The sequence below is a fragment of the Mobula birostris genome, chromosome 24 (assembly GCF_030028105.1).
Source record: "Mobula birostris isolate sMobBir1 chromosome 24, sMobBir1.hap1, whole genome shotgun sequence".
Taxonomy (NCBI): domain Eukaryota; kingdom Metazoa; phylum Chordata; class Chondrichthyes; order Myliobatiformes; family Myliobatidae; genus Mobula; species Mobula birostris.
In genome coordinates, this window is record NC_092393.1 from 59,161,303 (window position 1) to 59,184,445 (window position 23,143).

Consider the following 23,143-nt stretch of genomic DNA (forward strand, 5'->3'; position numbering starts at 1 on the left):
TTAATTTTTCAAAAATCATGTTTCACTTTAATAAGAATATTGTGATCAGAGTTTATACTGTCATTACTATGGGAGAACTTTTGTGGTATCTTTTAGATTTGAAGTTCATGAATTTAGATATAGTAATTGGAGATCATATCTAAACCGGAGAAATTAAGCTGAGTGCATGCTCTCAGAAAAAGAATTAAAAGGTATTTACCTGGTTGTTGTTACTAATTTTGTTTGCCTTTATTGGATCACATGTCTCATAAACAGCATACATAACTAAACCACACAGGCAGGCTGTTGTAAGAACAATAATCATACCAATCCAGTTCAGAAATACAGCTCTGTGAAATCAGAAATGACCGTTACCAATAATGTAGAATTATTCAGTTTGTGTGATACTTACAAAGTGAGATTTCTTTTTACATGATTATGAGTGCTGTAAGATTGAAATCTGAATGAAATACCCTTAACCATAATTTTCAAAACTCCCAGTCGCTTCTCATCTATTTGCTGAACCACTGTTCTGACCTCCCTTCCTGACCAGGACAAGGAAGAAGTTTTCCTTTCCTGATCCTCACCTCTCTTCCCTGCAGCTTCATGTTTAGTTTGGCATCTTTGGTAACTTCCATCACCTTTAATGAGATTCCATAATCAGATATATTTTTGGGCCTTGCCTTTCCTATCAACATTTCAGCAAAACTTCCCTTTGCAGCCTCATGGTTTCATTATTTTGCATTTGCATGAATGACTAGCTTCTTCATGGCACTTTCCCGTCAGCTTAACCCAATTCTACGACTCAGATCTGGGGGTAATTTATGGTGCATTAGGAAACTAGACCACCTGGAGCAAAACTATTTGATGCATCACTGCACAGTACAGAAACTGCACTGCAGTGGACAGGAAGGCTCCGGAACAGATAATCAAAACTGCCCAATGCATTACTGGCAGCAGTGTGCCCACCATCAAGGATATATATATGAAGGTGCTGGAAAAGGGCTAGTAACATCATGAAGGATCTCACTCACCCTGCTCATGGACTGTTTGTCCCACTCCCACTTGGCAGTGGGTGGAACATCCACACCTGGACCACCAGACTTGAAAACAATTTCTTCCCCCAAGCAGTAAGGCTGATCAATACCTCCACCCACTAACCCACCTCAATCACCCCAAACCACTACTACTTTATCTCCTATCGGAGTCATACAGACACTTTTGTACCTAGCATCACTTTATGGACGTACTATCAATCTATGTAAAGTATATGAGCTATCTTATGTATTTATATTTATTGTGTTTTTTATATTGTTCATTGCCTTACTGTGTTTTTTTGTGCTGCATCAGATCTGGAGTAACAATTATTTGGTACTCTTTTACAGTTGTACACAAGGAATGACATTAAACAATCCTTAAATCTTGAAATCGCGATCTCACGAAAATCTGCAAACTCTACCAGACATTTCTATTAGCTGCACTATAACTACTTAATTTTACCAAGACAACTTACTTCTTTGCTTCTTTTTCACTCTTACAGGCGAGGTATCTTTGTACTTGGGCTTGATTACAACTATATGTTGCGGTCCATCCAAAAGTGCCTCCAACAATTATAGTCCAAAAAGTGTGCCTTCGCCTTGGATCAGGGTCAAAGCTGGAAAATAAAAACTCCCTAATTATGTGAACAACCACAACTCCCTAGGAAACCAGATTTTGTCTTTCTAAATTTCAAATTGATTGGTCAAAGAGTTGTTACTTGCCCACTCAGGTTCCGAAATATCCAATCTTAATTCAAAATAAGAACAAGGGAGAACCTCACTCTCTAGTCTAATTGGGAATGCCATCACACTAAGGGTAAAATTTGGAGATTTTAAATGGGATATTTGGATTCGTGTAAGCTCAATTCCTCAGGAATAGGAGTTGGTTTATCAAACATAGAATAGTACAGCACAGTACAGGCCCTTCGGCCCACAATGTTGTGCCGACCCTCAAACCCTGCCTCCCATATAAGCCCCCACCTTAGATTCCTCCATATACCTGTCTAGTAGTCTCTTAAACTTCACTAGTGTATCTGCCTCCACCACTGACTCAGGCAGTGCATTCCACGCACCAACCACTCTCTGAGTGAAAAACCTTCCTCTAATATCCCCCTTGAACTTCCCACCCCTTACCTTAAAGCCATGTCCTCTTGTATTGAGCAGTGGTGCCCTGGGGGAGAGGCGCTGGCTATCCACTCTATCTATTCCTCTTATTATCTTGTACACCTCTATCATGTCTCCTCTCATCCTCCTTCTCTCCAAAGAGTAAAGCCCTAGCTCCCTTAATCTCTGATCATAATCCATACTCTCTAAACCAGACAGCATCCTGGTAAATCTCCTCTGTACCCTTTCCAATGCTTCCACATCCTTCCTATAGTGAGGTGACCAGAACTGGACACAATACTCCAAGTGTGGCCTAACCAGAGTTTTATAGAGCTGCATCATTACATCGCGACTCTTAAACTCTATCCCTCGACTTATGAAAGCTAACACCCCATAAGTTTTCTGAACTACCCTATCCACCTGTGAGGCAACTTTCAGGGATCTGTAGACATGTACCCCGAGATCCCTCTGCTCCTCCACACTACCAAGTATCCTGCCATTTACTTTGTACTCTGCCTTGGAGTTTGTCCTTCCAAAGTGTACCACCTCACACTTCTCCGGGTTGAACTCCATCTGCCACTTCTCAGCCCACTTCTGCATCCTATCAATGTCTCTCTGCAATCTTTGACAATCCTCTACACTATCTACAACACCACCAACCTTTGTGTTGTCTGCAAACTTGCCAACCCACCCTTCTACCCCCACATCCAGGTCGTTAATAAAAATCACGAAAAGTAGAGGTCACAGAACAGATCCTTGTGGGACACCACTAGTCACAATCCTCCAATCACAAACCTCCACCACCAGCCTCTGCCTTCTGCAGGTAGAGGTCACAGAACAGATCCTTGTGGGACACCACTAGTCACAATCCTCCAATCACAACCCTCCACCACCACCCTCTGCCTTCTGCAGGCAAGCTAATTCTGAATCCACCTGGCCAAACTTCCCTGGATCCCATGCCTTCTAACTTTCTGAATAAGCCTACCATGTGGAACCTTGTCAAATGCCTTACTAAAATCCATATAGACCACATCCACTGCACTACCCTCATCTATATGCCTGGTCACCTCCTCAAAGAACTTTATCAGGCTTGTTAGACACGATCTGCCCTTCACAAAGCCATGCTGGCTGTCCCTCATCAGACCATGATTCTCTAAATGCCTATAGATCCTATCTCTAAGAATCTTTTCCAACAGCTTTCCCACCACAGACGTAAGGCTCACTGGTCTATAATTACCCGGACTATCCTTACTACCTTTTTTGAACAAGGGAACAACATTCGCCTCCCTCCAATCCTCCGGTACCATTCCCGTGGACAACGAGGACATAAAGATCCTAGCCAGAGGCTCAGCAATCTCTTCTCTCGCCTCGTGGAGCAGCCTGGGGAATATTCCGTCAGGCCCCGGGGACTTATCTGTCCTAATGTATTTTAACAACTCCAACACCTCCTTTCCCTTAATATCAGCATGCTCCAGAACATCAACCTCACTCATATTGTCCTCATATGTTCCCTCTCATTGGTGAATACCGAAGAGAAGTATTCATTGAGGACCTCGCTCACTTCCACAGCCTCCAGGCACATCTTCCCACCTTTATCTCTAATCGGTCCTACCTTCACTCCTGTCATCCTTTTTTTCTTCACATAATTGAAGAATGCCTTGGGGTTTTCCTTTACCCTACTCACCAAGGCCTTCTCATGCCCCCTTCTTGCTCTTCTCAGCCCCTTCTTAAGCTCCTTTCTTGCTTCCCTATATTCCTCAATAGACCTATCTGATCCTTGCTTCCTAAACCTCATTTAGATCAAAAATCTATCTATCACTGCCTTAAAAATATTCAGATTTTAATGTTATTGTTCTTTGAAGAAAAGAATTTCAAAGACTCATAACCCTCTGAGGGAAAAATTTCACCTCATGTCTTTAAGTGGACAACCCCTTATTTTTAACTATCAACTCTAGTCTTAGACAGGGCTTCCGAACCTTTTTGTGCCATGGACCAATACCATTAAGCAAGGGGTCCATGGACTCCAGGTTGGGAACCCCTGTTTTAGATTCTGCCACAAGAGGAAACATGTACAGTAATATAATTTTGGGATATTAGACTGATTAGACTAAAATCAAAATTGTCTCACGGTATACAGCAATGGCATAAATGGACATTTTTCTACATCATTGGTTACATTTCAGTGTTTTAGTTGCATTGTAATAGTGCAGCCAGTATTGCACCATTTCTGGGGCATAAGCCTTCAGTAGCATAGGCAGGAGGTTGCTTGGAGTCAATTGATAGAGCAATTTACCTTGGTTCAGCCATGGAATAATCTCAACAGTAGGACAATAGGTCATCTACTTGACATCTCTGCATGAAGATGAGTGCAAGTACTGCAGGCATTTTTCAACATTCACATGCTGAGCTCTGCCATCATTGGGATGAGAATGTTATGGAGTCCTCTTCATGCTTTCCATGATTGCATGTGGCAGGTCTGCAGAGTTTCACTAATTGTATCAATCAAATGCTTCTCCTGTGCTCGGCATGAACTTGACCTCGTACAACAGTTCCACCAGCTTGACAGCTTATTTTAGTTCACCTACTCTTGTTGCTGGCATGCTCTAATTCAGGGTCCCCAACTTTTTTATATCGTGGAGCCTTACTGTTAACCAAGGGGTCTGTGGACCCCGGATTGGAAACCACTGCACTAATCAATGGCCAATCTTGATCCACTGACTTTTCAGATTGGTAAAGTGAAGAGATGCCAGGCCAGGAGATTATAAATTGTAACGATCTTTTTCCCCACCCATAACACACTAGAGTACTCACTCCAAAAAGTTAATGCGGCCGCCATTCTCAGCAATATTCCAAATTTTTTCAAACCCACCAAAGTGAATTAATCCCTGAATCAGGACTGTCAGAAGACCAATAATCATGATGCACAGCTGGAAAACATCTGTCCACACAACAGCTTTGATACCACCCTGACAGGAAATTATAAAGAATAGATTCAAATTAATTGCCATATTTGAGTTAAGGCTAAGAAAAAGTTTTATAGATTAAAATTGCTAGATCAATCTCACCTTGTCCTTTGAGGTTCATGTGCAATTTAATTACATTCAAACAGAATATATTAAATTCTCTGGCTGTAGAACACACAACAGAGCTGAAGCAGACATTGGGGTCAAGAATTTCTCTAAACATGTTTCCACATATACAGATTTCCACTACACCATCAGTAACTATATGTTGCTGCAGGAAAACCATAGCTAATTCAAGCAAGCGGCTTCCATGACCATAAGACCATGAGATATAAGAGCAGAATTAGGCCATTTGGCCCATTGAGTCTGCTCCACCATTTCATCATGGTTGGTCCATTTTCCCTCTCGGCCCCAATCTCCTGCCTTCTCCCCGTATCCATTCATGTCCTGACCAATCAAAAATTTATCAATCTCTGCCTTAAATATACATAAAGATTTGGCCTGCAAAGCTGCCTGTGGCAACAAATTCCACAGATTCAACCCTCTCTGGCTAAAGAAATTCCTCCTCATCTCCATTCTAAATGGAAGCCCCTCTATTCTGAGGCTGTGTCTTCAGGTCTTAGACTCTCCCACCATAGGAAACATCCTTTCCACATCCACTTTATCAAGGCCTTTCACTATTTGATAGGTTTCAATGAGGTCAGCCCTCATTCTTCTGAATTCCAGTGAGTAGAGGTCCAGAGCCTTCAGAAGCTCCTCATATGACAAGCCTTTCAATCCTGTGATCATTTTTGCGATCCTCCTTTGAACCCTCTCCAACGTCAGCACATCTTTCTTAGATAAGGGACCCAAAACTGCTCACAGTACACCAAGTGAGGCTTCACCAGTGCTGCAGGTTATGCAACTAAGCCTGGACCATGAATACTGTACAGTATACTATTTGCCGGAAGATAATCTATGCATCTCTCTGACATCTTGACAACTTTTCTTCTCTACCGACATTCCTAAAAGTAATTTTCATCATCGTAGCTGCCTAAATTGATAACCAAACTCCTGGTAGGTGGACAAACTTCTATCTTTTACGAAATACGCATGATGCCTGTGCACAGTAGTGGCCTGTTAATTTTGAAATTATGTTCAAATCCAATTCTAACCACTGAAGTTGTCAGTTTTAATTTCTGTTTAAATGCAAAATAATGGCCAGCATCATCTTCTCCCTGGTGAAAAGGACATACAAGCATACCTACTTCCCTTTACAAGAGATGAAAGTGTGTCAGGAAATATCTAATACCTTTGGGTGATGCAATTATTATGGTTGAATAGCTGGCAGTGTACACATACTATGAGTTGTGTTTGTGAGGTGTGCTGTTGTGCTATCTGTCCGAGAATCTGATAGGAATATTAGATATGAATCCTGATTAATGGATGTTGTTTGTAAGCGCATTATTAGGATGTAATGAATTGAACAACAGCTAAAGCATTCAACTCTCACTATTCCAGTAAATTTATTGAACTTCTAACAATGGAGCATCCATATACTTGGGGCTTAACTCATGGCAGTAATGTTAATAGCCAGCTTCTACTGTTATGCATCTCTTCTGCTTTCCAATTCCTCCATCCAGACCTCCAAAACCATGAAACTTATCTCCATTGTTGGATGGGTCAGATTCATCACCTGTACAACCGTCAGCACGTGCCTCAGGATCCTTGCAATCCTTTTAGAAATTCCAGGCGCTGCGAAATTCTGATTTTGGAACTGCTGTTAATGTATACAGCTCCATGCTTTTACAAATGTTTGTAATATAAACATTGGCAGCATACATATAAGAACTTGCGAAAGAGTACCATTAGACTATTTAGTTGTTCACAACTAAATATGATCATGGCTAATCTACTTCAGTAAATGTTTACTGCATTAACCTCTTAGCATTTGGTTCTTCTGATTTAAAAAAAAAATCTATTAATAGCTATCACAAGGAAACTGTATGTAATTAACATGCTGCTTGCTTTATAATCAAGAATAGATTAATTGTGCACTACAATTCCAATCAGTCTCATGTCTTATCTAAATTAACTCAGACCCTTTAACCACAATTATTCATTCTAGTTAATATCCAAATTATTTCCTTACTAGTGCCGTATAGAGTGTGCACACAGATGCAGTGGTTATGATGGAAATCCACAAATTTATTCCAGTAACTGCAAAAGCAATTGAGAAAAAAGTTCACATAATTTAAGTACTAAATGATCAGAAATTTTGATGAGTCAAAAAATAAAACACAACCATGAAACCATTTTTAAAAATTTATTATAAGAATCTAGGCATTGGCAGTTAGGCCTTTATTGTCCATCCCAAAATTATCCTAAACTGGACAGCTTGGACATTTAAGAGAGTTTAACAGATGCACTTTAGTCAGACTGCATTTGGAGTATTGAGTGTGGTATAGGTTGCCCTATTAAAGGAAAGATGTGAAACCATGGAAAGGCTGCAGAAGAGGTTTTCTACGATAGTAAATCACACAAAATGCTGGAGGAATTCAGCAGGTCAGGCGGCATCTATGAAAATAAATAAACGGTCAACGTTTTGAGCTGAGACCCTTCATCCGAACTGACAAGGAAACAGGAGGACACCAGAATAAAAAGGCAGGGGGAGGGGAAGGAGGATAGCTGGATGATGATAGAGGAAGTCAGATGGGTAGGGAAGATAAAGGGCCAGAGAGGAAGGAATCTGATAGAAGAGGAGAGTGGACATTAGGAGAAAGGGAAGGAAGAGGGGATGCATGGCGAAACGTTAGGGAGGTGAGAAGAGGCAAGAGGTAGGAGACCAGAGTGAGAATAGAAGAAATTGGGAAGGGGAAAAAATTACTGGAAGGAGAAATTGATATTCATGCCATCGGGCAAGAGGCTACGATGATGCCTGGATATGAGGCTATAAGGTTGGACAGACTTATAATTTCTTCTCGTAAAAACAATAGTTAGACAGGTATCCATGACGAACCAGCAGGATCATAGTCGAAGTTCAAAGTATATTTATTCTCAAAGTATGTACTCTATAAATTATACAACCATGAGATTCTTCTCCTAACAGGCAGTCATTAAACAAAGAAACCCAAAAGAACCCATTAAAAAAAAGACCATCGAACACCCAATGTGCAGAAAAGAAACAAATGCAAACAGTAAGCTCAAGCAAATAGCATTCTGAACTGAAGTCCACAAAGAAAGTCCGTCCGCAGACTGTTAGTTCAGCGCAGATCCAAGTAAATGTCGCAGAGCAGCGAGCTGAAACGGCCCATTCTTCGCCTCAGGATCATTAGTCCAGGTCTGCAATGAATTACCCACAATGCTACTGTGCCCTCAGACATTTGTAAATACTGGGCATATTTTGAAAATATGACCTTGTTGGTAGTAATTTCTTACAGGAGTTATATTAACCAATGCTTCATGCAATAATGAAAGGACAGAGATCCATCAATCACACAATCAGGAAAATTCACTAATGCCTCTGCTGTCCGAGGAGGCTGAAGGGAGCTGGACTATGCATACCTACAGCATACTTGCATCCTACAGATCTGCAGTAGAGAGCATTCTAACATGCTGCCTCACTGCATGGTATGGAAACTGCACTGCAGCAGACAAGCAGGCTCCAGAATGGGTAGTCAAAACTGCCCAACACATCAAGGACATACAGATAGGTGTTCGGAAAAGGGGCCAGTAACATCATGAAGGATCCCACACACCCTGTTCACATGCTGTTTGTCCCACCCTCATCAGGGAGGAGACTACGTAGTATCCATGCCAGGACCACCAGACTCAAAAACAGTTACTTTCCCCGAGCATTAAGGCTGATTAACCCCTCCACTCACTAATTCAACCTTTCACACCTATAACCACCACTATTTTATCATTTCCTTTCAGTCAGGAACATACAATCTATGTATATAAACTGTCTTATGTATTTATATTTGTGATTTATTTTATTATTGCGTTCTTTATCTTAATGTTGTTTTTTCTGTGTTGCATCGGATCTGGAGTAAAAGTTATTTTATTCTCCTTTACACCTGCGCACTAGAAATGACATTAAACGATATTGAATCATGAATCAATTACTCTGATTTGCACTCTTCATAAAATCTGGCAGATATCAGCCAGCAGTCCAAAGGTACAGACCATTCCAATGAAAGTCAGGGTGGCAAAGCCCATCAAAAGCATGGCCATCAATTGAGGCGCCAAAATAGGGGCTCCCTACATTAGTGTCTCTGCTTTCTTGGCCTTCAAAGAAACCAAAATGTAATGGCACTCATGAGGTACAATTTATGAAATTGGGAGTTTCTATCTGGGATACAGCAAAGCACATTATATAATTTAAATTTGTTGTTGAAATCAAATATTAAAACTGTTTTACATTAATTACTTTCTGCTTCTGATGAGAACCACACTCCTGCTTACCAACCACTCTCCACTGAAGACAGACACAGAACTCTTCAACAATAAACAATTTTCCCTTTGGAGCACCATGGTAGCATAACAGTAAGCATGGCTCTATTACTTTATTTAGACCATTAGACCATAAGACACAGGAGCAGAATTAAGTCATTTGGCCCATCAAGCCTTCGCCACCATTCAATTACGGCTGATTCTTTTTTTCCCTCCTCAGCCCCACTCCCCAGCTTTCTCCCCGTAACCTTTGATGCCATGTCCAATCAAGAACCTATCAAGCTCTGCCTTGAGTACACTGAATGACCTGGCCTCCACAGCTGTCTATGGTAATAAATTCCACAAGTTCACCACCCTCTGGCTAAAGAAACTTCTCTGCATCTCTGTTTTAACTAGATGCTTCTCCAACCTGAGGCTGTGCCCTCTTGTCCTAGACTCCCCCATCATGGGAAACATCCTTTCCACATCTACTCTGTCCAGGCATTTCAACATTCGAAAGGTTTCAATGAGATCTCTCCTCATCCTTCTAAATTCTAGAGAGTACAGACCCTGAGCTATCAAACGATCCCCGTATAATAACCCTTTCATTCCCAGAATCATTCTTGTGAACTTCCTCTGAACCCTCTCCAATGTCAGCACATCTTTTCTCAGATAAGGAGTCCAAAACTGTTCACAATACTCAAGGTGATGCCTCTCCAGTTTTCCAGTCCTGTGGCACCATGCCAGAGTTCAATGATTTCTGAAAGATCATTACTAATGCCTCCACAATCTCTACTGTGACCTCTTTCAGAACCCTAGGGTGCAGTTTATCTGGTCCGGGTGACTTATGTACCCTTAGGTCTTTCAGCTTTTTGAGCACCTTCTCCCCTGTAATAGTAACTGCACTCACTTCTCTTCCCTACACCCTTCAACATATGGCACACTGCTAGTGTCTTCCACAGTGAAGACTAATGCATTATTTTATTTTCTTGCTGGCGATTTGATGTTTATTTTTAGAAGCTTTTGGTATGACACGTGACTCCAGGGTTGTACACCTAATGGGTTCTTTTTTTTCTCACTTTTCTGCTTAGTAGGTATTTTTTGTTATCACAAAAATGTTTTTCAATCTTTAAGATATTGTCTTTTTTGAGACATTGTAAGTGTTGTTACTTCAATGCACTCATGTTATTTTTTTCTGTATGATATAACAATAAAAAGATTTGAAAAGAAAAGAAAGACTAATGCAAAATACTCAGTTGGTTCATCCGCCATCTCCTTGGCCCCCGTTATTATTTCTCCGGCCTCATTTTCTAGCAGTCCTATATCCACTGTCATCTCTCTTTTATTTTTTACATACTTGAAAAAGCTTTTACTATTCAGTTTGATATTGTTTGCTAGTTTGCTTTCATATTTAATCTTTTCCCTACTAATGATTCTTTTAGTTGCTCTCTGTAGGTTTTTAAAAGCTTCCCCATCCTCTGTCTTCCCACTAATTTTTGCTTTGCTGTTTGCTCTCTTTTGCTTTTACATTAGCTTTGACTTCCCTTGTCAACCAAGGTTGTACTATTTTGTCATTTGAATATTTCTTTGTTTTTGGAATACATCTATCTGGCACCTTAGAAACATAGAAAACCTACAGCACAATACAGGCCCTTCAGTCCACAAAGTTGTGCCGAACATGTCTCTACCTTAGAAATTACTAGGCTTACCCATAGCCCTCTATTTTTCTAAGCTCCATGTACCTTATTGCCCTTTTGGCATGCCTTTTCTATTTCCTGCTGTAATCTGTGGTCCACATCCCAGCTACTTTTGGGAGGCCTGTATGTAACTGCCATCAAGGTTCTATTACCCTTACAGTTTCTTAATTCAACCCAAAAGGATTCAACATCTTCCGATCTTATATCACATCTTTCTACTGAGTTGATGCCATTCTTTACCAGCACAGCCATGCCACTCCCTCTGCCTACTTTCCTATCCCTCCGGTTCAAAAGGTAACCTTGGATATTAGCTACAACTACAATTATCCTTCAGCCATGACTCAGTGATGTCATAATATCATACCTGACAATCTGTAATAGTGCAACAAAATCATCCATCTTATTACTTTTACTCCATGCACTGAAATATAACACATTGAGTACTGTATTTGCTACCCTTTTTGATTCTGTATCCCTAATGCACTGATGCTCACCCTGCTGGTGCGATTATGACCTATCATCTGCTTGCCCTTCCTGACAGTCTGACTGCACACTATCTTTGCTTTCTTACCATCTATCATATCCTGAATCCCTTCATTCCAGTTCCCACCCTGCCAAATTAGTTTAAACCCTCCTTAACAGCGCTAACAAACCTGACCATGAGAATATTGGTCCCCTTCAGGTTCAGATGCAACCCATCGCTTTTTTTACAGGTCATACCTCCCCTGGAAGAGATCCTAATGATCCAAGAACCTAAAGCCCTGCCCCCTACTCCAGCTTCTCAGTCACACATTAATCTGACAAATCATCCTGCTTCTACCTTCACTGGCACGTGACACAGGTAGCAATCCAGAAATTACTACCCAGGAGGTCCTACTTCTCAGCTTTCTACCTAGCTCTCTAAATTCTCTTTTCAGGACCTCTTTGCTTTTTCTTCCCATGTCATTGGTACCAATATGTACCAAGACATCTGGCTGCTCTCCCTCCCTCTCCGAAATTTTGTGGATGCGATCCGAGACGTCCCTGACCCTGGCACCTGGGAGGAGGCATACTATCAGGGTGTTCCTTTCACGTTCACAGAATCTTATTGCTACCATCAGGTAGGAGGTACAGAAGCCTGAAGGCACACACTCAGTGATTCAGGGAGAGCTTCTTCCCCTCTGCCATCCAATTCCTAAATGGACATTGAACCCTTGGATACTACCTCACCTTTTTTTTTAATATATTGTATTTCTTTTTTTTTTGCACAAGTTTTAATCAATATATGTATACTGTATAAAGTATACTGAATAAGATTCACTTACTTATTTATTATTATTTTTTCTTCTATTTTACGTATTGCATTGAACTGCTGCTGCTATGTTAACAAATTTCACGTCATGTGCTGGTGATAGTAAACCTGATTCTGATTCTGATCTCCTGTCTGTTCCCTTGACTATTGAGTCCCCTATCACTACCACTCCCCTCTTCTCCCTCTTTCCCTTCTGCACCATGGACCTCTGCTCAGTGTCAGTAACCCAGTCTCCGTGGCATTCCTCTAGGAGGTCATTCCCCACAACAGTATCCAAAGCAGTATACTTATTATTGAGGGAATGGCCACAGGGCTGCTCTGCATTAACTGCCTATTCACATTTCCATTTCTCCTTACAGTCACCCAGCTATTTGCCTCCTGCAACTTAGGGATGACTACTTCCCTGTAACTCTGATCGATTATCTCCTCACTTTTCCATACAAGCCAAAGGTCATCCAGCTGCTTCTCCAGATTCCTAACACGGCCTTCAAGGAGCTCCAGCTAGATGCACTGCAGCCTCGGGTTCTCCCAGAATGTCAACATCCAGCATGAAGCACACACAACAGCCATTTACTACACTAGGTACAGTAAGAGAGAAAAAAAAGGGAACTTTAATAAATGCTTATCCAGAGCCAATGCCTCTTTCAAACTGAAGCCTTCTTTGAGCCAAAACCTGACACCCCTACTCTCACCACTGGCCTATTCCTAACAATGACTGCTCCACTTGTCCCTTCTGCACATTTAAACAAGTGTCACTGACTTCCAAGAAACCTTGTCGCTGTAGTCTGCTCCTGCCACTGATTGGGCTGCTGTATTTATTGAGGTACAGCACGGAACAGGCCCTTCCAGCCCTTCACGTCATGCCTCCCAGCAATCCCCCAATTTAATCCTAGCCTAGTCACAGGACAATTTACAATGACCAATTAACCTACCAAACTGTACATCGTTGGACTGTGGGAGAAAACCCCGGGGTACCCAGAGGAAACCCACACTCTGACAGGGAGAATGTACAAATTCCTTACTGGTAGAAGCAGAAAATGAACCTGAGTCGCCGGTACTGTAAAGTATTGTGCTAACTACTATGCTACCGTTTACAGCATGGGGCATCAAAGTTTGGAGTTCATTTCTGGTGTCCTCTGGCAAGTTTATACTTCCTTCCCATAAATGTGTCAGTTTCCTCCAGGTCCAAAGGTGTAGTGGTTAGTAGGTTAATTGGTCACTTGCAAATTGTCCTGTGATTAGGCTAAGATTAAATAGGGGGATTGCTGGACAATGCATCTCATTGGGCCGATGATTCTATATCTCTAAATAAAATCTTATAGTACAACTGCCTACCGTTGCAAGGATCTTCTTAATACCTTATAAAATCTGCTAGAGTTAAACACACTCATAGCAAATAATACTCAGCAGATTTTCACAACTGAACCTTTCAATCAAGCTGTAAGCCAAAAGAAAATCTTGAAAATATTTATTTATACAAACAAACTTTCCTTCCAGACAATAATTAAACCTTAAACCAAAAACTTCAGACGCTAGAAATCTGAAATACAGTAAAAACTCTTAGGTGTTGAAAATACTCAACAGGTCAGGCAGCATTCTATGAAATGTGGTCTAATTTGCCAAGTATTTTCAGCATTTGCTCTTTTTACCCTTTGTTTTCCTCTTCTGCATACTTTGCAAATTGTACAATGCATCTCCGGCTGATCCAAATGTTTTTTGAAAGTACAGATTTCAGATATTTTCAGAATCTGGAATATATAATGAGATAGTTGGAATCGCCATCATTTCCTACACTGAATTTATCTGCTACCGGTAAGCAGTCTTTGTCTTTCACTTGTTCATCACACATATGCACTGATACAGCCTTTCAGCATGTTAGATTTTCATCAGTGATAATCTTGGCAAACTCACCAATTAATTTCTCTGCTGCTTCATGATCAACAGTCACCTTATCACCACAACTCTTTAAAAAATGTATGTGTTCCTTTTCTTGAATTTCTGCAATCAGCCTGCTGAATATTCACAATTACTTTCAATTTTCAGTTCATCCTGACAGATCTTTGCTTATTTCACGATCAGTATACCATTCAGTGGCACATGGTCATTCCAAGGGACAAATCCACTCTTACAATACACGATTGAGATTTTCATTTTTCACTTTATGCAGTGGTTTTCTATTTTTCATTAATTTCTGTTCATTACAAATATGAAGCCACTTCTCAAAACTGTATGCAGAGACCTGCACATTGCCTGGGAACCTTCCCAGTACCTTGTGGAATTTTCCATTTCTGCCGTCATTTCAATATTCAAAATAATTTCAAATTTCAAGGTGTTTGGATTTTTGAATTTCAGATCAGGCATACTCAAACTGTATAAACATCAGAATCTCCATAGAAGAAAACCCATTCTCAAGACTTTCAAAGTATTGATTACAAACGTTATTCCCTACAAATCATTTTTATTATGCCAATAGTTGGACATCCAAAATTACTATGTTGGAGATTTCAAGATCTAGTCTCAGTTCAATAGAATAACAATGCTACAATCAAAGGGAGAGTGTATGTCAATCAAATTGTCATAGGTGTGATTTTTATTAGGATTTTAAAGAAAGATGAGCTCAAGATAAATATTATCAACTCGCAGGAAGCTTGTAGTCAACCCAGTACTATATTCTGAGTGATTGCCTGGTGATTTATGTTCACATCTCAGAGTAAAAGATAGAGTAATATTTCAAGTTAAAGAACTACATGTGTGGGAACTGCAAACAACATTGATTGTTATTACATTCCAGGAAAGGTACAGTGCATGTAAGAAGATGTCTATACCTTACATCTAAGGCTTTAAGTTTATAGGATGCAAAATATAGAGGTCGTTTTACAGCTATGATAACTATAAGTGCTGCAATAGAAAGCTGAGCTCAGCAGAATAACCCTTCAAACAGAAGCAATATTTCAAATGAGAAAATTTAGTCTTCATTATCCAAAGGATTCAGAATCAGATTTATCATCTGTCTTATACAACCTGGCAGCAGTACAGTGCAAAGACATAAAATATCAATAAATTACATATAAATAGTTTTTTCTAAATTAACAATGAAGTAATGTTCATGGCCCATTCAAAAAATCTGATGATGGCAGGGAAGAAGCTGTTTCTGAATCATTGAGTGTGGGTCTTCAGGTCTCTGTACCTCCTCTCATAAGAACATAAGAAATAGGAGCAGGAGTCGGTCATCTGGTCCGTTGAGCCTGCTCTGCCATTCAATAAAATCATGGCTGATATCGCCATGGACTCATCTCCACCTACCTTTCTTTTCTTCATAATCCTTAATTCCCCTACTATACAAAAAAATCTATCTAAACTTGTCTTCAATATATTTACTGAGGTAGCCTCCACTACTTCATTGGACAGAGAATTCCACAGATTCACCATTCTCTGGGAAATGCAGTTCCTCCTCATCTCTGTCCTAAAGCTATTCCCCCAAATCTTTAGGCTATATCCTCTAGTTCTAGTCTCACCTACCAGTGGAAACAACTTTCCTGCCTCTACCCTATCTATCCCTTTCATAATTTAATATGTTTCAATAAGATCTCCTCTCATTCCTCTGAATTCCAGCAAATGCAGTCCCAGGCAGTTCAATCTCTCTTCAAAGTCTAGCCCCCTCATCTCCGGAATCAACCTGGTGAACCTCCTCTGCACCGCCTCCAAAGTCAGTATATCCTTCCTCAAGTAAGGAGACCAGAACTGTATGCAGTACTCCAGGTGCAGCTTCACCAGCACCCAGTACAGTTGTGCATAACCTCCCTGCTCTTAAATTCAATCCCTTTAGCAATGAAGGCCAACATTCCATTTGCCTTCTTAATAGCCTGCTGTGCCTGCAAATCAACCTTCTGTGATTCATGCACAAGCAGTCCCAAGTCCCTCTGCACAGCAGCATGCTGCAATTTTTTACTATTTAAATAATAACCTAATCTTCCATTTTCCCTTCCAAAGCAGATGACCTTGCATTTAACAACGTTGCACTCCATCTGTGAGACCCTTGCCCACTCACTTAACCTATCTATATCTCTCTGCAGACTCTGTACAGGTTTCCCCTCAATCTGAAGGTCGAGCATTCCTATGAAACGGTTCATAAGCCGGAATATCGTAAAGCAAAGAAGCAATTACCATTTATTTACATGGGAAAATTTTGTGAGCATTCGCAGACCCAAAAATAACCTACCAAATCATGCCAAATAACACTTAAAATCTAAAATAACAGTAACATATAGTAAAAGCAGGAATGATATGATAAATACACAGCCTATATAAAGTAGAAATACTTTTCCACAATCATTGACGGCACTGTTCTCCGTGGCAAAACTCTCACGCAAGCACTGTTGGCAAAAACACTCTCTCCAGTAACCTTCAAGCTAGGAAGCTGCCAAATCATACCAAATAACACGTAAAAATACACAGTCTATATAAAGTAGAAATAATGTATGTATAGTGTAGTATCACTTACGGGAATCGAGTAGACAGCTTGCCGAGCACACTGATGATGGTGTGTTAGGCTGAGTCGTCACAGGTTGGGGTGGTGCAATGGCCCCCACCCTCCGGGCCGCCGACCGATACCGATCCACGAAGCATGCAGGAGTACAGCGGTAGCTGGGAGGCATCCAGCACATCTTTAAGAAAAAAGCCGAAATAAACAAGCTAATTAATTAGGTGCTGCCCAGCACGTAATTAATTAGCTTGTTTATTTCGGATTTTTTCTTAAAGATGTGCTGTGTGCCTCCTGGCTACCACTGCATTTTCCACAAATAGGTATCTGTCCGCGGCCCGGGATGTGGGGTGGTGGGACACTGGGGTGTCACCTCATCGTCATCTGTTTTCATTAGGGCAGGCAGCTCATCTTCTCCGATGACTGCCCGCCTCAATGTTGAAGGTCGAGGTTCGTCGTCTGCTGTGGAAGGCTTGCTTGACTGCTGAGCCTTGTGCATTTTTCTATCATACAGTTCTTTGTAAGCACTCAAACCATCTTGCAAATACTGTATGCCCTAAACCGACACACCTTTTCAAAATTAAAGTCGTACTTTATCATCGTAGCGAAAACCTCATGCAGTTGCTTCACATTCAGTTCCTGGACGACTTCAATTTCACTACTGAATTCGGTTTCGATTGTTATCCTTTCCTCTTCCAATTGCATCAGCTCTTCATCTATCAGTTCTTGGTCATGAGATGCCAAAACCTCTTCAACATCATCTTCGTCAGCTTCCACAAGCCAAACTCACTTTGTCCTTGCTTCGTTCACCACGATCGAAACGCTTAATTATGTCTAGTTTTACGCTAGGTGTAACACCCTTACGAGTTCTTTTAGGCTTTTCTAATACCTTAGAACTCATCTTGCAAATGGCTGCTTTAAGGCACATGTTTAAGCAATGCCGGCGAGAATGCAGTTCCGAATCTGGGGGACAGCGGCTGCTTGGGGCGCGTTGCCTTTTATCGTGCGCTGATTTTTTTTCGCGCGGTTTTTTTCGCATGCTGCCTTTCTTCGTAACAGTGAAAACACCTTCTGTTAGTGAAAACAGGTAACTAATGTAGGTCTTTCGTAACAGTGAGGTTTCGTAAAGCAAACGTTCGAAAAGCGGGGGACACCTGTATATTCTGCACCATTTGCTTTTCCACTCAATTTAGTGTCATCAGCAAACTTAGATACACTACACTTGATTCCCCTCTTCCAGATTGTTAACTCATTTCATGAATAGTTGCAGGCCCAGCACCAACCCCTGCAGCACACCGTTCCCCACTGATTCCCAACCAGAGTAACACTCATGTATCCCAACTCGCTGCTTTCTATTAGTTAACCAATCCTCTGTCCATGGTAATACATCACCCCCATCTCTATGCATCCTTATCTTATTGATAAGTCTTTTATGCTGCACCTTATCGAACACCTTCTAGGATCCAAGTAAATAATGTCCATCTGTTCCCCTCTATCTACTGTGCTCATTATATCCTCAAAGAATTCCAATATGTTTGTCAAACAGGACTCACTCACCTTTGCTGAATCCATGCTACATCTGTCTGATGGATCCTTTTCTTTCCAGATACCTCGCTATTTCTTCTTTAATGATAGCTTCAAGCATTTTCCCAACTACAGATGTTAAACTAACTGGTCTATAGTTACCTGCCTATTGCCTACATCCTTTTTAAACAGTGGTGTGGCATTCACCATCTTCCAATGTGCCAGGACCTGCCCAGAGTCGAGAGAATTTTGGTAAGTTATCACCAAAGCCTCTACTATAATTTCTGCCATTTCTTTCAGTACCCTGGGATGCATTCCATCAGGACCAGGGGACTTATCTATCTTCAGGCCCACAAGTTTGCTCAGCACTACCTCTTTAGTAATAGCCATTGTATCGAGGTCCTCAACTCCCATAGCATCCATAACATCTCTTTTTGGTAGCCTGCTGCATTTCTGATGGTATTAACAGAAGGCATGTTCTGGGTGGTGAGGGTCCTTGGTGATGGATGCTGCTTTCTTGAGGCACTGCCACTTGAAGATGGTGGGGCAGGTTGTGCCCTGAGGGACAGGCAACGCCCACCACTCTCTGCTGCCTCTTGCGATTCTGTGCATTGAAGCCTCCATACCAGCCTGAGAATGCTCTCCACCGTACATCAACATAAAATTGCAACAGTCTTTGGTGTCATACCAAATTTCCTCAAATTCTTAACAAGGAGGAGCCACTAGCATGCCTTCTTTGTGAATTCCATCTATGTGTTGGGCCCAGGATAGATCCTTCAAGATATTGACACCCAAGAATTTAAAACTGCTCACCCTTTCCATTGTTGAGCCCCTTGAAGAGAACTAGTGTGTGTTCTCCTGACTTCCCCTTCCTGAAGTCCACAATCAATTCCTTGGGCTTTATGATGCTGAGTGCAAGGTTGATGTTGTGACAACATTCAGCTAGCTGATGTATTTTGCTCCTGCACAGCTTCTCATCACTATCTGAGATTTTACAAACAACAGTAGTGTCATCTTATGAATTTATAAATGGTGTTTGACCTGTGCTTAACCTGTGCTTACAATCATGAGTGTAGAGAGAACAGAGTAGTGGGGTAAGCACACATCCTTGAGGACTCATCCTTCATGTTGAGGACCAAGTTGCAGAGGGAGGTTGGAGAAGCCCAGGTTTAGAACTTCATAACAAACACTGAGGGCAAACAGTAATGAATACTGAGCTGTCATTGATAAACAGCAGCTTGCATCTGTTGTAGACCTGTTGTGGTGGTAAACGAATTGCAGCAGGTCCAGGTCCTTACTCAGACATGGATTAATTCTAGTCACTTGTAAACTCTCAAAGCACTTCCTTATAGAAGATACAAGTGCTACCCGTCTATGGTCATTGAGGCACGTCACCCTGCTTTTCTTGGGCACTGATATTATTGATGCCTTTTTGAAGCCAGTAGGAACCTTAGGATGTCCTTTATATAGATACGTATAGATATAAATAGATAGATCGGAGTACAAATATGTAAAAAAATGCAATGAAAAAAATAACCATAGCCTTCTTACCCAAGGTGTGACGATGACTGCAATGTTGACTAATCCCTTTGCTACTCTGAGATAAGCACTGCAGAAAATACTGCCTTTTGTATGATCATACAAATTTGGAGCAGCAGTTGGCGATTCAGCCCTTCGAGACCTTAATAGGATCATGGTCGAAATGATTGTTATCTCCACACTTCAGCTTACCCACTGTACCTTTTCACTCCCTTGCTTGCAATAAAATCTTATAAACTTTATCTTCAAAATATTCAAAGAAATTTCCAAAATCTCACAACCGTTAGAGAAAAAAAAATGCATCATCTGACAGACTGACAATCCTCAGCTGGACCACAAGTGTTAGGAAAAAAACATAATAAGGTAATAAGATATAGGAGCAGAATTAGACCTCTTGTGCTCCACTATTTCATCATGGCTGATACATTTTTCCTCTCAGTCCCAATCTCCAGCCCTCTCCCCACATCCCTGTGGCAACGAATTACACAGATTCCCCACTCTCTGGCGAAAGAAATTCCTTTTCATCTCCATTCTAAAAGGACACTGTTCTATTCTCAGGCTGTTTTCTCGAGTCCTAGATGCAAACCAGAGGAAACATCCTCTCCACATCCACTCTATCAAGGTCTTTCAATATTTGATAGGTTTCAACTAGGTCACCCCTCATTCTTCTGAATTCAAGTGAATACAGGCCAAGAGCCATCAAATGCTCCTCATATGTCAAGCCACTCAATCCTGGAATCATTTTCATGAACCTCCTTTGAACCCTCACCAGTGTCAGCACATCCTTTCTAAAATAAGGGCCCAAATCTGCTCACAATATTTCAAGTGAGGTCTCACCAATGCTTTATAAAGTCTTAACATTATATCATTGCTTTTATGTTCTACTCCTCCTGAAATAAATGCTAACATCACATTTGCCTTCCTCACCACCCACTCAACCAGCAAATTAACCTTTAAGGAATCCTGCACATGGACTCCTAAGTCCCTTTGACCCTCAGATTTTTGAATTTTCTCTCCATTTAGAAAATAGTTTACCCTTTTATTTCTTCTACCAAAGTGCACATATACTTGCCAACACTGTATTCCATCTGCCACTTCTTTGCTTATTCTCCTAATCTGTCTATGTCCTTCAGTAGCCTCTCAACCCCAAGAAAGTTCTCACTAGTAAAGGCAACTTCACACACCTATGACCTCTGAGACTCTTGAAATTCCAGCACACTGCTAAGGTCTTCCACAATGAAGACTGATGCAAAATACTTATTCAGTTCATCTACCATTTCCTTGTCTCCCATTACTACCTCTCCAGCATTGTTTTCCAGGGGTCCGATATCCACTGTAGGCTCTCTTTTACACTTTATGTAGCTGGCAAAATTTTTGGTATCTTCTTTAATATTATTGGCTAGCTTACTTTCTTATTCTATCTTTACCTTCTTAATTACTTTCTTTAGTTGCCTTCTGTTGGTTTTTAAAAGCTTCCCAATCCTCTAACTTCCCACTAATTTTTGCTTTTATATGCCCACTCTTTGGCTTTTATGTTAGCTTTGACTTCTCTTTTTATCCACAGTTGTGTCATCTTGCCTTCAGAATACTTTTTTCTCTTTGCTAAGTATGTATCTGTGCCTTCCGAATTGCATCCAGAAATTCCAGCCATTACTGCTCTGCCGTCATCCCTGCCCGTGTTTTTTTCTAATCAATTCTGGTCAGCTCTTCTCTCATGTCTGACTTTAACTTCTGCTTCTCAAATTTCAGGATTAATTTGATCATATTTTGATCACTTGTCCCTAAGGGTTCTTTTACCTTAAGCTCTCTAATCACAACACCCAATCCTGTTAGCTACTCACCTCATGGGCTCAACCATGAGCTGCTCTAAAAAGCCATCTTGTGGGCATTCTAGAAATTCCCCCTCTTGGGATCCAGCACCAACCTGATTTTCCCAATCTACCTGCATATTGAAATCCCCCATGACTATTGTAACATTGACCTTTAGGCATGATTTTTCTATCTCCCATTGAAATTTGTAGACCACATCTTTACTACTATTTGGTGGTCTGTATATAACTCCCATCAGGGTCTTTTTACCCTTGCAACTCCTTAGATCTACCCACAATAATTCAACACCTTCCGACCCACGCCACTCTTCTGCCTTCCTGCCTATCCTTTTGATACAATGTGTATCTTTGGACATTAAGCTCCCAGCTAAAATCTTCGTTCAGCCATGATTCAGTGATGTCTACAACTTCATACAAGCCAATCTGTAACTGTGCTACAAGTAAATCTACATTATTCCATATACTCTGCACATTCAAATATAACACCTTCATTCCTATGTTCACGCTTTTGGATTTTGTCCACCTTTGACATTGCAACTCATCCCGTTGATTGCAATGTTGCCCTATCATCTGCCTCTCCTTGCTAGGAGTCTCACTATACACTGACTTTCTTTGTAAACCAACTACTTCATCTTCAGCGTTATCATCCCCCTGTCAAATTAGTTTAAAGCATCCTGAACAACTCTAGTAAACCCGCCCACAAGGATATTGGTCCACCTTGGGTCCAGGTGTAAACCGTCCCTTTTGTTCAGGTTATACATTCCCCAGAAGACATCCCAATGGTCTATAAACCTGAACCCCTGCCCCCTGCACGAGTTCCTCAGCCACGCATTCACCTGCCAAGTGTATGGGGTGTCAGGGAGGGGTAGCACCTCTGGTGGGGGAACATGTCGTGTCCTTTTCAGGGCAGTTAGTCCACCTTTGGTCCCCACCTGGAACTCAGCTCTCACTTGTGGCTCCCCGTAGCTGTTTGCATGCGACAGCGGCCACACCCCGGGCAACAGCTTCGACAAGCCGGCTAAACCAGATGAGGGTAGCCGATGGGTCTCAAACCCTCGGTGTGATAGGGAGTTGTCTATCCCAGCATGTGAAGACAGACTCCGGCAGATTGAGCAGACGAGACCTATGGAAGGTCCAACAGTCAAGAAGGCGGTCTCTGCAAGCGTCGTGGAATGTGTAGAGCAGGACAAGACACAGAAGACGCCCTGGTCATCCACTGCGCCTAGACCCATCTCCAGCCGTCTAGACTCTGTCTTGTCACCGGATCCAGATGGGAATTGGGAAGAG

The 23,143-nt window shown here is 41.3% G+C and overlaps 1 protein-coding gene across 1 annotated transcript in view; it reads right to left on the reverse strand.

The window, feature by feature from the left end:
- The window catches only part of LOC140187106 (sodium-coupled monocarboxylate transporter 1-like), a 74,065-nt gene that overhangs the window by 37,592 nt on the left and 13,330 nt on the right, over positions 1 to 23,143 (reverse strand). Inside the window, exons 6-9 of the mRNA XM_072242059.1 lie at positions 7,215 to 7,282; positions 4,932 to 5,086; positions 1,493 to 1,633; positions 200 to 329 (exon numbers count right to left, since the gene is read on the reverse strand). Of these exons, the coding sequence (XP_072098160.1) occupies positions 200 to 329; positions 1,493 to 1,633; positions 4,932 to 5,086; positions 7,215 to 7,282 (494 nt within the window). The remainder of the gene's footprint in view (positions 1 to 199; positions 330 to 1,492; positions 1,634 to 4,931; positions 5,087 to 7,214; positions 7,283 to 23,143) is intronic.